Below are 15,607 nucleotides of genomic sequence, written 5' to 3' on the forward strand. Positions count from 1 at the left end.
TTTCAGAACACATTTTGAAGTCCTTTACTGTTTTGGATTCCTGCTATTTGCTGCGTTACATCATCCATCTTGAATTTAGGGGGATTTCCTATATTCTAGCCTGTGGTTGGTTGGTCTAGAGGAGGGGTGCCCAAACTGTGGCCCACGTTTGATTTGAAAATATGAGATAATTTAGAATAGATAAAAACTTGTGTATAAATATATACATAATCAGTTGTATCAAACATTTTTTAAACAATCAGTTGTATCAAATTGATATACATTTAAAAAAAATAAAAAAATAAAAATTGAAATATTGATTTAACAGAAAACCCTTATTAAAATGTTGAATAAACACAAGAACTTGTTTGGGAGATTGGGAGAACTGTTGTATAGAGGTCACTGAGAAAATAATATTGATAACAATTATATGAAAATTAGCATTTCAAAATGATCATAACATGCTTATATATTTTGGACCACGGCTCACTGGTGAGATTACATTTTGGCCCACAGAGCTGAAAACTTTGGGCACCCCTGGTCTAGAGTGATGTTCTACACTAGTGTATGTAACTGTGTATGTGTATGTAATATAGCGTTCGGTGGACAAAGTTACTCAGGTCATGAAGAGCCACAACGGTTGAGTAATAATTGTGAGGCATGCTTCATCATAGATAGATTCAGCAGATTTATTCACACAGACCAGGAGGTGCAGAGCAGCAGTCTGTCTCTCAGGTTCTGAGCCAACCTCAACACATGAAGTGGTTTCTCAACCGAACTCTAAAGTTAGCTTCAAAAACAGTCTGAAAAAACACTTCCTCTGTTTGCCTTCTCTCTTTCCGACACCAACTCCTCGCCGCTTTACTGAGCGTTGCTGTGGAATCGCGTGCAGCCGTGGAGGCTTTTCTATTCCGGGAGATTATTATCACAATAGCTCAGTTGTTTTGTTTTTTTGCAGATATTGGAGATGGAGGCGGATATGAGGAAATGCTTGACTTCACATTTTTTTTTTTTTTTTGTGCACTCTTGTTTTGTGAAAGAACCGGAGTGGTAGCCCCATTATTCAAGCAATACATCTACAAAAGACAATTCAATTTCCAGGCCGTGGCAATAAATGTCACAGCAGAAAACAGCTGACGGAGGAGTGCTTAATGTGGTTTTGCTCTCTTGTGAATGTGTGTGCTTGCTCATGTACATTGGCACAGCCGTGCTACTTTGTGTGTGTGTGAGTGTGTGTAGGAGGAGGAGTGGGGGAATGCACAGAGGTAATGGTTTATCAAATGAATACATTAAATGAACACCAGGTGATCAAATGTTAATACAGTCCTCCGGCAATTTACCTCTTACAGTGTTAATTGTATTTTTTGTTACTCTCTGCTTGGTGTAACATATCTGTAACACGCATCACACGGGCTTTCTATTTTCTCCTTTATTGCTTGTGAAATTGACATAAATATAAAGCACCAAAAAGAGTGAAAATATCTGGAAGCTTCTGCGTAAAAATGTGTCTGTCACATACGCAACCATTAATGAAATAATGCAAGCAGCAACTTATCATTGCACCCCAGTATCATTAAAGATACTTTTTGTGTTCGGTGCATATAAACATCTTGCAGAGTTTTACAATGACCCAGTTAAGCCTCCATCCTCACTATGAGAAACACTAATAAGAAACCTGGGATGTAGTGATATTAGCGGGCGTACTGAGGCGTTTACACACCTCACCCTGCTGCTTCACGTTCTGTGTAAGCTCCATGGTAATATTCAGAGCCGTCTGTTTATTCATGCATACAGGGATATTCGTGAACAGGATATGAAGTTGCATATAAACAGCTTATCCCCAAATAAGACCTTAACCGGGATGTGAGCTATTATCTGGAACGCTGTGCGCATGTGAATGAAATCTCCGTGTGAGCGGTGACTGTGCTGAATACTGCAGATCGGAGTTTTAGTTATGAAAACATTCCTCAGAGACAGAGCTAAGCTGCTCTGGAGGCAGGAATGATGTCATTGTTGAGTGACACCTCAGTGGGCGGAGCCAGAGAACCACAGTTAATCACAGTAACTGGTAAACGTCAGAGATGTGGACTGGAGTCATTGTGACTTGGACTCGAGTCGACTCGAGTCACTGTTTTGATGACTTGCAACTTGACTTGACAGAAAATAAATGACTTGAGACTCGACTTAGACTTGGAAGTTAAAGACTTGTGACTTAACTTGACTTGAGAGCCGTTAGTCGTTACACCCTCCCGCTCTAGACTGTTTTGTATTTCTGGTGGTTACACACACACAGTATGATCAGATCTTTATACGGTCTATGGATCAGATCAGATCATCATCATCATGGCGGCCGCGACTGTGCCAAGAGTCATCACTTTCGGATTCAAAAATTTCACGTGAAGGAAAAAGGTCGAACTGCTGAATGCAAGACCTGCTCATCAAAGATTTCTGACAGCCAGACTACATCAAACTTTGTTCGTCATTTGAAGACTCATTCGGATCGGTAAGTGTCTGTGAGGGCTGATGTTAGCTAACGTTAGCCAGATACAGTCAATAAACAACCAATAATATCATTATTAGACAGGTACTAATACCTTATCTTTTCTCTTTATAAAGACCGGATACTGCAGGTAAGACTGCAGTATCTTGGGGGGGGGGGAAAGTGACTTGACTTGGGACTTGACTTGCCTTAACTAAGGACTCGACTCGACTCGACTTGACTTGACATAACCTGTGACTTGACTTCACTTGCCCCAGAAAAAATGACTTGGGGCTTGCTTGAGACTTGGACCAAATTACTTGAGTCACATGTCTGGTAAACGTCAATGGCTGAGAAAAGAATGAGAATATTTTTATTGTTAGATATGATTTTGTCCAGAATTCCATGACTATCTGTATTGTAGGTAGAGTGATAACAGAGAAACTATGATCAAAACAGTCATTCTTCTACATTCTCTAATTGTGTTAAGTAAAGGATAATGTACAGCGAGCGGGTCATTATTGCGAAATAAACCAACCGTCGGGGTCCTGCATCACCCTGAAGGGGTTACATGGCTACTTACTAAAGAAATCAATAATTTGACGCAAAATATTGATTTAAAAATGATTTTATTTCTTCTGCTACAAAATGTAGTCTGTTAGATTCTACGGTTGGAACTGCGTCCATAGCAACGTAAACTCTGTAGCCTTCTTACCCTTCTTTACTGGGGACAGTTCAGCCATTAACCATGAATCGAAAGTTCCGTGCTCTACAAATATATTAAAATTAATATTAGAAAAATCTTCCATGGTGTTTTCTGATGGAGTAACGGAAAGCTAACGTTTTTTTGCCACAGGGTGTCGCGAATGAGCTGACGCTGTTAAATTTAAATTAACCGTTAAATTTACCGGACTTCTTTCTGCGGATTGATATGATTGGACGTGGTCCTCCAGAGTCTATGATCAGAACTGCGTCCATAGCAACGGTCTGTTATTCATAGCAGCGGTCTGCTGTTCAGAAATAACAGACCGTAGAATGCCGTACTTGACCAATCCGAATCGAGTATTCAACAAAGCCGTGTAATAACTTGTGTTAACACCAGGAGTCCTCAAAGACCCCTGGTGGTCCCCGGACCCCACGTTGAGAAACACTGCACCAGGGGATGCGGACGGTGCAGAGACAAATCTTCATAGTTTGGATCATGCTAATCGCTTACTTAACACACTGTATGCTAAAGTGCTAGCATGCGCAGTGGACGGGGAAACACAGAGATGAAACCTCTCGTCAGATATTGGGTAAGGAGTCCAATGGGCCCCAACAAGTCAGTCTAGTCCTTTATCTCAACCAACAAGATGATTATTATTTCCTCCTCCACAGCAGCTCTGCCTCTGACAAGTGTTTCTACTAAAACTCTTAATCGGCCCAATTTTTTTAAAGCAAAGTCCACTTACAAGTCCATTTCCACTCTGAGGAAGGCATGCAGCCAGAGCAGGTTCGGCGTTATTTGATTTGCCTGGAGAGAAGAATGCATTTTTCATCATCATTTATCTTAAGTAGGGAATAAACGACCAAAACATGGTGGTATTAATGTATAAAAATCTTTGAAATGATTCTAAAACCGTTGAGGAGACTGTTGATGATTTGTATACATAAGGGGTTGGTTGGCCCAGATGTAGAGAGGCGGACTGATAATTGAGAAGATGCGGCTCAGATCCCTGGCAGCGGCTGGCGGATGTTTCCCTGCTGTGAACTGGCAGCTAGAGGCTGGCTGATGTTACAGCTGAGTAATATGGACCAGCACAAACCGAACCCCAAGAGCCTGAAGAGCCATGTGACAGCTTCACAGTGCATGTATATGAATATTTATGTACATTTATTGTATATGCAGTACATACACGTTGCTCATCGTGAGACTCATTGAACACAGACGATCGTGACATGTAGTTAAGCTGTGCTTTGCTTCACAACATTTTTGTCTAATTATACCCATTTAGCTCATTGCATATGTTTAGAGCAGTGGTTCTCAACGTGGGATCCGGGGACCACCGGGGGGTCCTCGAGGGCATTCCAGGGGGTCCCCAACAAATTGATGAATTGTTAAACTTCATTATTTCATTTACAAGAACAATTATAGAATGCAGAAGAATAATTATTTTGATCATAGTTTCACTGTTATCTCTCCACCTACAATACAGATAGTCATGTAGTTCTGGACAAAATCATATATAACAATAAAATTATACACAGATTTGGGTCAAAAAATCTCATCAGATGGGGGTCCACGGCCCTAATGTCTACTAAATTAGGGGTCCTTGATATGAAAAAGGTTGAGAAGTACTGGTTTAGAGGATGTGTGTGTGTGTGTGTGTGTGTGTGCATCTAGGACGGATAAGCTAAAGGACAAATTCTAAGTTTCCGTGTGTAAATTGAGCAATGAAATAACTGTCTTCTTCATCATGATGGAAATGAAAAATCAGTGAAGTTCTTAGAGAGTGAACACCTCCCTAATATGTGAAGCCCTGGTCTGTATTGAACCTGAAGTGTCCAACAGATGTCCTCAGATGGAACTCGACAACAACTCGATTTTCAACCATTAGCGAGCCGCTCTCCTGATGCAGGAGTCAAATGTTTCACAATAAGCCTCGTGTTATAAACCGTCTAGTGGCTGACACATCAAATTACACTGGAGAAGAAATCACAACAGCACAGAATGCAGCGCCAGGAGCAAAAGTTCAATGTATGAAATTATATACATTCATTCATCAATCTCGGAACCCATCGTCTATCGGTCTGATGAAGATTAGACAGATATTTCGGGGTTTCCGGTGTAGCCAGCGGACATCCGGGCCAAGACTTCCTGTTCCGTGTTTACAGTCCGATTAGCAACTTGAGACGCGAGAATGGAGTCGGAGTCGAGAGGCGATGTCTCATATGCGGATATCTGTTTAAAGAGATTAGCCGAAATGTCATCCGGACCTAAAACACCTACAAAAAGTATCGATGTTTGTGTATTGTGTGGAGAAACGTTCGACTCTCGCGTCTCAAGTCCCAACGACGGGTTCCGAGATTGTTCATTCATTTGCTGTGAAAATCGACCAAGGGAACAACACAGAACTGAGTATATGTGCATCTACTGACCAGCAAGAGTCAAAAGTAACAGTTTGTTTTTGTTGAAAATGTTATGTACCTAAAAATCATTTGGATTTGCGTTTGTACGGGAGCAGAACTATCAGGGGACCTTTGTATTCATCCAAAAAAAACATTGGTTAATTTGTATTGGAAATGTTCACTGGACCAATTACGCACATGGCAGGCTCACACAGGATTAAAGCCACTGACCTCAGCAAATATAAATTCCTAGATACCCCAAGGCATTACTAGCCCAGTATGGGTAAGAATTAAGAAATTCCTCGCGGTCACAGCAAGAACATTTGGTTTGGTGAAAATAGGCGACGAAATGGAAAGAACCGCTTCCAAGAGTTCAGTTCATGCTCGGTTCAATGCTCCTTCAAACACCGCATTACCAATTCAATGTCATTTACCAGAAAAACAAAATACCCCAGACAAAATGATAAAAAAAGGGCAAATTTATTTAAAGCACTTACATAGAAAAATATGATTGATTTGAGTCAACAATAATAAATAGAGTGCCTGACTATCCCCCAGGCCCCATCGGTACAACAGTACAATCAATATCCAGTTTCACAATACAGCAAAGGCACTAGCATTTACCGCAATCAACACAGTCGATGGAGGAGGCGTGGAGGGTGGCGGGGTGGGGTGGGGGTGGGGGTGGGGTCGGCGGGGCGCTCTTCACGGCACAATCACACAGACCGGTCGCCAGGCCGAACGCTCTGCGGCCCGGGACATGAAGGGGCGTCACATGCACTATCACACATCGCAGACTCCCACTAAACCTCCTGATCCCTCCTTACTTTCTCCTTTGCTCTGGGTATGGATATTATAGTAGATTCGAATCAATTCTTCTCTACTGGCCTGTTGTTGTCCGAATGCAGGAACAGATCGAGACCGAAAAAAAAAGGAGACACACTGCGGTGGAAAATTTGTTTTTGTTTTTTTTTTGTACAGAAATGAAAGGGAGAAGGATGAATGTTTTAAAGAACAAAAAAAATTAAACGACGAATGAGAATACGAAGATTAAGCAAATGACAGAAAATGGGGTTGGGGGGGCGGAGTGGTACAGTAGATGGCACATATATCCAGTGGATCAGACACATTATGGATGTTATGGCACAAAAAAATAAAATAAAAAAAGCTCTTGCCCTTCACCCGAGTACAGCAGTCTCATTTCAGAGTTGGAAACAGGTTTAATGACAACAACTCACTGTATGGTTTCAATGTTGGTCGTGTGAGATGGTCCCAATCACTAATGATAAACATTATCATTGTAAGAGTTTTCGCTTCTTTCAGAGGGATGAATGATCAAATAAAACAAAATTAAAAAAAAATCAATTCCAGAGTTACTTTCTGTTCTCTAATGGGAAATGAAAACATGTAGTGCAAATTGTTCAGATGCAAGCAAATATACATGTCATCGATGTGATCAGGGCGAAAGCGAGAATGACACTGTGACACGAGCAGTAAGCGTGTTGACGGCATGCCACATGATGCAGCTGGATCGGTCAGAGCGCGCACACACACACACACACACACGTACACACACACGCGTGCACACACACACACACACACACAGAGAAAAGCTCATCCTTCCGAGAAAATCTTCATCACAGAAAATCTCCTCCAATAATTTCAAACTGGGACACGATATATTCTCTTTTCAAAGGGGTCCGAAAATATAGAAAGGAAAAAAAATAAAGTAATTCTTGTGTAACGTTGTAATCAAAACATTGTATATGCCAATGTTCATTATTCATTGGTAATCATTTACATTGAAAAGAAAAGAAAATATCATTAAATATCTTATTAAATATCATGGAAAATGATAAGGCTTCAATGTTCCTCCAGTTCGACTGGCCTACAACAAATCCGATTCGAATGTTTCCCCCTTACGAGATTCTTCTCTTCAAATTCAGATTTTCCCCCAAAATGACACGGGTCCCGAACGCTCCGTGTCCTTGAGCTAAATGTCCGGCTATCCGCGCGGACGGATCGGTTCAAAGTGTGTCTTCTGGAAAAAGCCCTGATTGTCAGAACAAATCATACCAATATGGTTGTTATTTCCCCAGCCTTAAAGCTAGTCCGATCAGTATCCACACTCAACAATCATCCCTCATGACAGACTTTCTGCCCAGTGAATCCGGTGGTTAGGAAACTCGGCTGTCATTCTGTCCGGTTTGGTTTTCATCTCTACACTGTATATCCCGTCCGCGGTCACCTTGAAGTGGGGTTGACTGGAGAACGAAACGCGCGCGGGCAGCCCCGAGACTCAAGACTGTTCAAAGGGGCTGTAAAGCTTTACCGTCATATTCACACTCGGCGGCGGTGCGGTCCCGCGGGCAGAGTGCGCTTCAGTACTTCCCTCGGCTCCGGGGGCCTCGTCAGTCAGAGGCTCAGCGGGGGGGCGGGGGGGGGGGGCAGCCGACGGACAACCGGAAAGAGGCCCGCCCCGCTGGCTCTCGGGAGTCTCGGTGTTTAGATGTTCCTCTGGGCGGTGAGGTACTTCAGAGCAGCGGAGCCGTACTTCCGGGACAGGTCTTGGTGGAACTCGTCCTTCAGGGTGCTCAGGCAGTTGCGGTAGCTGGGGCTGGAGCGGAACTTGGAGATGTCGAAGCTGGGAGCGTGGGGCATGTGGATCATGAAAGCGTTGGGGAGGACCATCATGTCATACTCCTGAGAAGACAAAAAAAAACAATAAACACAGGTTGACAGCAGGAAATGGGACATTTATTACCTTTTTAAATGAACTCCCATTACTTTTACTTCCTGGAAAACAGTGAATCTTTAATGGCAACATCATGCTGCACCAGGAGGCGTAAATATAAATTCCAGCAAATAAAACCAAAACAGATTTTTGAACAATCCCGCCCCTCTGATCAAATAAAACTGCCTTTTTCTCCCTGACTAATATTCCATTGGTTTACACTTATGAATTATGCCTTCCTTCGTTATGTCCCGCCCCAGAAACTCAAACTCCAAGGAATCCAAGGAAAAACTCCGCCCACACTGTTTGATTGACAGGTGATCTCTGGGAAGTGCAGTGCAGAAACACCGCACCAATGAGCGCTTAGCACCAACGATGGAGACAAAAAAATTTTTAAAAAGGAGGATCTCTCGAATAACCGCTTTTCTGTATTTAGATTACAATCAGTTGAGCGACTGACAATACCTGTGCATCCAGCTCCATGATATGGGACACCTTGTTCCAGCCAAAGCCCACAAAGCGCTGGTCGTACTCCGGACAGTCCCGTCTTACCACAACGTAAGGTTCAAAGTCCGACTCCCACTCAACCTTATAGGGTGTGGTGGCTGTTCGCCATTTGGCATAGTTGGTAGGAGCATGGCCCTTGGTCCACACATGATACCTGGAGAGAGACAGAAAGAGAATGTCATGGCAAAGAAGCCAAATCACTACACTTCTTTCAGTCAATTATCATTAATTGATATGAACATTTCATTACAGAGGGATTCTCTTTAGGTACCTGAAGGTGTAGAGGGTCCCCATGTCCAGCATGGAGAGCAGCTCAGCTTTGGATTTGGGGAAGGACAGGCGGTAGCGCAGCGTCTCAAAAGCTGGAACCACCAGAGCCTTCTTAGTGTGGGCCATGTCCAGCTGCACCACAGACTTTCTGCATGGAGCAAAGAAAAAACAGTTAACATGATCCATATGTTAGACTAAAACTCCTACTAAAATGGTTAAAGTATTCTTCAACGGTCTACGACACAACTGATGTTGCACTGCAGACATGTCGGAAATTTAGAATTTCCACGAGGAAAATATCCGACATCAGACTTGAGAAGCAGCGTAAAACCAACTGTCATATCTATAACTGTCTTAGGGCGTTTTCACACCTATAGTTTGTTTGCTCTGGTCTGAATCAGTTGATGAGTTTGTAAACTTGGAGTGTTTTCCCCTTGGTTCGGTTTCTTTTCACACAGAGAAAAATCCAAGCGAACCAAAATGCATCACTACAAACCACGTGAGAACCTTCACTCTGCTTATTGGTCAGATGTGTCTGGGGCGGGAGCAAGAAAGTAAATACAGGAAGAAGGTCCTGTGTTCTGGACTAGTGCACATTGCTAAGCAACGTGGAGCAACGGCAGAGTTGGCATTTGCTCATAACTGTTGTAATTATCTGGCCAATATACCAGGTGTGAAAACACCCTTACATTCAATTAAGGATCTCAAACTAGTACCTGTGCTGACATGAATGCATGGCAGCAGATCTTACCTGAGGTAATCATAGAGACCGTACATAGGCAGGAAGTCCACATCGGCCAGGAACACATACGGCGTGTTGGCGTTCTTCAGGGCCACGTTCCTCACCAGGTTGACGGGGTAGAACTGGCCCTCCTTGTAGACGATGTGATAGCCGACGTTCTTGCGGTTCTTGAGGACCTCGGAGGCCTGGGCGTAGCGCAGGAACTGCTGGGCCTCAGCGTCTGACATGTAGAGCGCCAGGCTGATGGGGCCCTCCCAGTGCTTACAGATGGCCTCCAGCATCTGCAGCCTGCAGGGAGGAGACATGGAGCCACATGCATTATTGATGGGGACATGGAGGATTATGCAGAGGGAGGGAGATGATGATGATGATGATGATGCAGTGTCTATGGATTGACTGAGATTGTTTTTTGAAGGCAGATACCGATGTGAATATTTTTGGATTGAAGCTGCCAGTGATATTTTGTGCCAATATTTTGTAGGTTTAAATTTGACCATTTTCATGCCAAAAATGTAAAAAATGATAACGAATTATAAGGAGTGAGGGTTTCCCCCAGAATTTTCTTCTTGTCAGGGTGGAAAAGCCTCTGAAACAGCATTTAGACCATCATGGGACACTAAAACTCTCCATTGAAACCCAGGTCATGCAATTTAAAGAAAAATAAAATATGCAATGCAATAAATTGTAATAACGATAATGGTTTCAGCTTGTTTGTTGTGTGTTAAGATGGGTACCTGTCCATAGAGAGCTGGGCGACCAGTGTGACATCAGTGTCGTCCCCAGTGGGCGTGTACTCGTACTGCAGGAAGTAGAGGTGCACACGGTGCACTGTGATTCGCTCACGGCGGAAGTCGTAACACTGGTCGTCCTCGTCCAGCTCCTCCAGAGCAGCCTGCAACTGAGGAGGGAAAACAAGGAATCAGCCAACAGCTCTGCAATACATTATCAACAAACACTTCTGAAAGGAAAAATCCACCCTAAACACACTGTTGGTGATGATGGTAGAGATAGAAGGAGTTTGATATCAGAAAATGTTTCAGCAGTGTAAAACATCAGCGGTAAACGTCAGGTTTTTGGTGTCAGTCCCTCAGAATCAAAGAGCGAGGGCTTCTTTCTAGAGCCGCCATTTTGCACCGAGAGACGTTCAACAATCATACAGGGAGAGATCCATCGTAGAAGAGGAGAGAGACCAATTTCTCCAGAATGCAATGCAGCCACAAGATAAGTTGAGTTTTGTGTCACTTTTGTGTAAGGGGTGTGGCCGTGATCAAGGACATGCCCAAATGTTCACGTTTCAAGTTTGTTTATTTCTATATCCCTTTATCACAAGCCTGTCTCAAAGGACTGTACAGAGAATCAGCCTAACTAGTTGGCTAGCTATATTTCTATGCCCATATGTCCACCTTTGATTGAAAGCAACAAGTTCACGCCCATTTTCTGGGGGTTGTCGGACGGCATTCTGGGGAATGTAGGAAATCACTAACTGAAGTAGAAGTAGACCAGACAGGTTGAGAGAAAGTGGATACACTAAAAAAACAGCAAATGACAACACTTCGTCACAAAATGACTCCTGGAATGCACTGAACATCACAGATCGATGAGATCTAATGGTGTAAGTTTGTCAGTGGGTGAGTTCTTCTTTTAAGTCATCCTGATCGAGCTAAGAAACCCACTGCAGCCCTGTGGTGCGATCTAAATGATCTGCAGTATATCAATCTGATCTAAATCAATAAACTTCAGAGCATGGGTCAAAGAGAAGGGTGGTGCGGTGGACCCGCTGGCTGGCTCACCTGTACGCTCTCGGGACTGGCCTGGCTGGGACAGCCGAACAACTCTCGTCTCAACAGGTTTCCGTCGTACTCCAGGAAGGTCAGGTAGAGGTTCCTGAAGAACTCCACGTGCTTGTTTTTCACACGGAGCTTCTTGGGAGAGTTCCAGTGGATCACCTGAGACGGGGGAAATTTACAGTGTACGGTATTTGCTCTTGGTGCCAGTAGTGAAAGATTTATGTGATGTTTATGTGTTCGGGAGGCAGAAAGGCCTTGAGGTTACAGACTGAGACCTTGAGAACCCCTACCTGCTCACTCTTTGTAAATCAATCTGGATTAGAGTGTCAACTATCTGCCTAAATTGTAAATGGTAAATTATACAGATGAGACGATATGCTGATATTGTTGGGTTGGGTTCACGGTTCGATACAACCATAATAAGATGTAATGAATAAAAGTTCAGTGACAACAAAGTCTGACTGTGCAGAATTCTGTTTATTTCTGAGACACAAATCTTTCTAGCGATGCCATTGGCTACTAGAAAGTAAACAACAATTTAAAGATAACATTTTACAATAAGGGTCAGTAAGTTAAGGGTTAGTTAATGCTTAATAAGATTAACTAACCCTTAATTAACAGTTAACTAATGTGTAATTTACTAATGGTGTTCATGTTAACTAAGGTATTAATTTATACATTATTTAATAGTTTGACTATTAAATAATGTATAAATGAATACCTTAGTTAACATGAACACCATTAGTAAATGATTACCAGACACATTAGTTAACTGTTAATTAAGGGTTAGTTAATGCTTATTAAACATTAACTAACCCTTAACTTACTGACCCTTATTGTAAAGTGTTACCAATTTTAAAATGTCATTACAAAATGACAATAATATAATTTGGATGGAGAGCTTGTGAAAATGTGATGGTCAAGTGTCTCATTAGTGATTACTACAGCAGAGTAACATGGAGCTGACATCACCATTCATGTTCCTGACCCTCCAGACGGATTGTCACATACTTGAATTGCGATATATTGAATTTCGATATATGTATATCGTCCCATCCCTAGTAGATTATGTCTGATGTGGGCGTACCTTGAGGTCGGACACCTCGGTGTAGCACTGCTCGGAGCGGGTGTGGTCAGACAGCTGGACGTTCCAGAAGCAGGGCAGCTGGTGCACCAGCACAGGGTTCTGCTTTATGAAGGCGTTGAAGATGTCCTGCATGCAATACACAGCAGGTTACAGTCAGTTACCCCCGCTGGCAGTGAACAGACAGCTTCTGCAACACTTACACCAGGTCTCCTAGATTGTGCTGGGTGTTTTCTTACTCGGCTTTGAAGAGCAGGTTAAGAGAGTAACGCAGCATTGCTTTCTCCAACTGAGAAACTTTCTGTGTATTTGCGACGTGGAAAAGGCTGTCCATGCTTTGATTTCAACTAGACTAGATTACAGTAACTTCCTGCAGCGGTTAGGCTCTTGACAATCATAGCAACTTTACAAGAGGCAGCTCGACAGACTTCATACCTTTTCGATTCAATAGCCTAATGGGCAAGAACACATTTCTCTACAGTGCAGCAGTACAGTGGAATAATCTGAATCCACAAATCTGAAATTGAGTGTTTCACAGAGCACGTTTAAAGTGGCCTTAAAGAAATGGTTACAAACTACCATGTAGCATATTCAATTTTAATTCTAACTTTTTACGACCAAGAAAACATGAGCATGTGCTATTTATTTATATGTTGATTGTATGGTCTTCGCTTGCTGTCTTGTTGTTTTGCTCTTATCTTGTGGTGTGTTAAGTGTTATACTGGAGGACCGCAATGGAAATAAGCCTTCAGGCTTTATTGTGTTTTCATCCTCTGCGATTCTTAATGTATGTAATGACTGCAATGCAGTGTTATATGTGTTCTTTAATCATCAAATAAATTAATTAATTCATTCATTCATTCACAGGCATCAGAAAGATGGACCATATCACATGGACTTGGCTCCCTATCAGCTTGAGAATTGATTTTAAAATTTTGATGATTGTTTTAGCTCTGCATGGTCATAAACCTCAGAATATCTCTAATCTTCTGTGCTCTGTGTCCCTTCGGTCTTCTCATCAGGGGCTCTTGGCCGTTCCACGGTCCCGTCTCAAATTAAAGGGTAATCACACTTTAGCTATTGCAGCCCCTAGACTGTGGAACAAGCTGCCCAAAAACGTTAGGTCAGCAGAATCCATTTTAAAAATCATTTTAAGAGCTGCTTTTACTCTACGGCCTCTCAGTGTGACTGATGTGTTTTATCTGTTTCTTTTTCTGCTTATTCACTGTTATCCTTTTCTTTTAACCTAGCGAAGCACTTTCCAACAAAGTGTTTTGTGTTTGAGGTGCTCTATAATATAAAGTTGACTTGACTACTGCATCAGTGGCCTCAACAAGGTAACACATTAGACAGCATCCCCGGTGGGGTGGAGGTGTTACTGACCTGATCAGCCAGCGACGTACTGAGCATGCTCATTAGCTCTCTCTCTGCAGTCAGCCTCCACATCTGCTCCCAGCCAATTCGGCGCAGACGCTCCAAGTAGAGCAGAATAACCCCTGCAACAAACCGCACAAACCTAAATTAGTCTCACATACATAAACCATCGGTACAGCGGCTCAGTCAGGATTTCCGCCCAAGAAACAGCCTTCACCTGTGTTGAAGCCTCGGCCCAGAGCCGGCCAGGGTTTGTGGTTTTTCCACAGGTTGCCCAGGTACCAGTCACTCTGGTTTTCCACCAGTCCAATTACCTGTTTGTCTGCAAAACAAAACAGCCAAGCAATGAGTCAGTCCTCAATTTTTTTTTATTATCCAAGAGTTGAATCTTTTTTTTTCCCAACACAGCCTCACAAAATTTTGTGGAACGAGCAGTAACTCTGAAATGCAGATTACATGTTGTGGATACCAATACAAAGGAGATTACGTTCCTCCGCCATGGCAGGATTGTGACAGCAGGAAGTGAACATGGCAAATTTCAAATGTTCGTCGAAAAAGGTTAACGAAAGGTTAACTAATGATTTCACTTAAGCAACTAAAACTGTTTGGTTAGGGTTAAAGTAAGGTTTTGGTGATGGTTAAAATAAGAAAAGTGAAAATGAAAGCTTCCCTCCCAGTAGAAAACTTGTTGTCATGAGTTGGGAATTGAACCCGGGTCGTCGGAGTTGAAGGTAAATGTCACCCCGCCCCCCCGACCTCCACACCCTTACTTTCCACTAAACTACCTCCTGTTTCTACTATTACTAGTTATTTGCATCTTAAGACATTGTGTTCATTTCACGAACATTCCTTGACACCAGACTGCTTTTTTTAAAATGTCATTGTAAAATTCATACCGGTGAACTTCCTGAAAATGCCCCACAGCTCAGCGATGTCGGTGGCGAAGGTGATGTCGGTGTCCAGGACGATGACCTTGGACAGGTCGGAGGGCAAGGCTTTGGTTAACGTCAGCTTCATCAGGCCGTAAATACCTGAGTAGTGCTTATTGGGGATCCACGACACCTCGGACTGAAAGTGGAAAAAGGAAAATGTTAAAGTTATAATGTTTTATAACATTATAAACACATTACTTACAATCTGTTATAAAGCTTTTTCATTACCACTTAAATGAAAAAGCTTTATAACAGATTATGAGTAATGTTATAAAACATTATAACTGTCTATGCATGATCATAACTATACTTATAATGCATTATGATGGCATTATAATGTGTTATAAGTATGATTATAATGTATTATACACACGGGCTTCATAGAAAGTGTTACCAAAAGCTCTTCAAAACAGGCAAACCAAGTTTAATAATCACAGCCTTAACTGCTGCAAATCTTCATTATTCAGGCTCAGTATCTGTGGGTGAAAATTACAACGCCTCCCAACTATTGCCGTATGTTCAATGTCTTTTTTTCTGAATGGGCAAATAGTGTCTGTTAATTAATTCTCTTGATTCAGCGTAATTGGATCTGCATAAGTGCATCATCTGCA

The 15,607-nt window shown here is 42.5% G+C and overlaps 1 protein-coding gene across 1 annotated transcript; it reads right to left on the minus strand.

The window, feature by feature from the left end:
* Positions 1-6,044: 6,044 nt before the first annotated feature.
* LOC139667529 (xylosyl- and glucuronyltransferase LARGE2s) lies at positions 6,045-15,128 on the minus strand. Its single transcript, XM_071547011.1, has 10 exons — positions 14,961-15,128; positions 14,282-14,386; positions 14,074-14,186; positions 12,694-12,819; positions 11,610-11,765; positions 10,554-10,717; positions 9,829-10,107; positions 9,079-9,225; positions 8,766-8,961; positions 6,045-8,269 (listed from the first exon to the last, which is right to left on the minus strand). Exons 1-10 carry the CDS (start codon positions 15,079-15,081, stop codon positions 8,072-8,074), a joined length of 1,605 nt encoding a protein of 534 aa, XP_071403112.1. The 5' UTR covers positions 15,082-15,128; the 3' UTR covers positions 6,045-8,071.
* Between the last annotated feature and the right edge of the window lie 479 nt (positions 15,129-15,607).

The sequence above is a fragment of the Centroberyx affinis genome, unplaced genomic scaffold (genome assembly GCF_046629955.1).
Source record: "Centroberyx affinis isolate AG114_WGS23_722 - 3 ecotype Tasmania unplaced genomic scaffold, CSIRO-AGI_Caff_v1 ptg005598l_1, whole genome shotgun sequence".
NCBI classification, from domain to species: Eukaryota; Metazoa; Chordata; class Actinopteri; order Beryciformes; family Berycidae; genus Centroberyx; species Centroberyx affinis.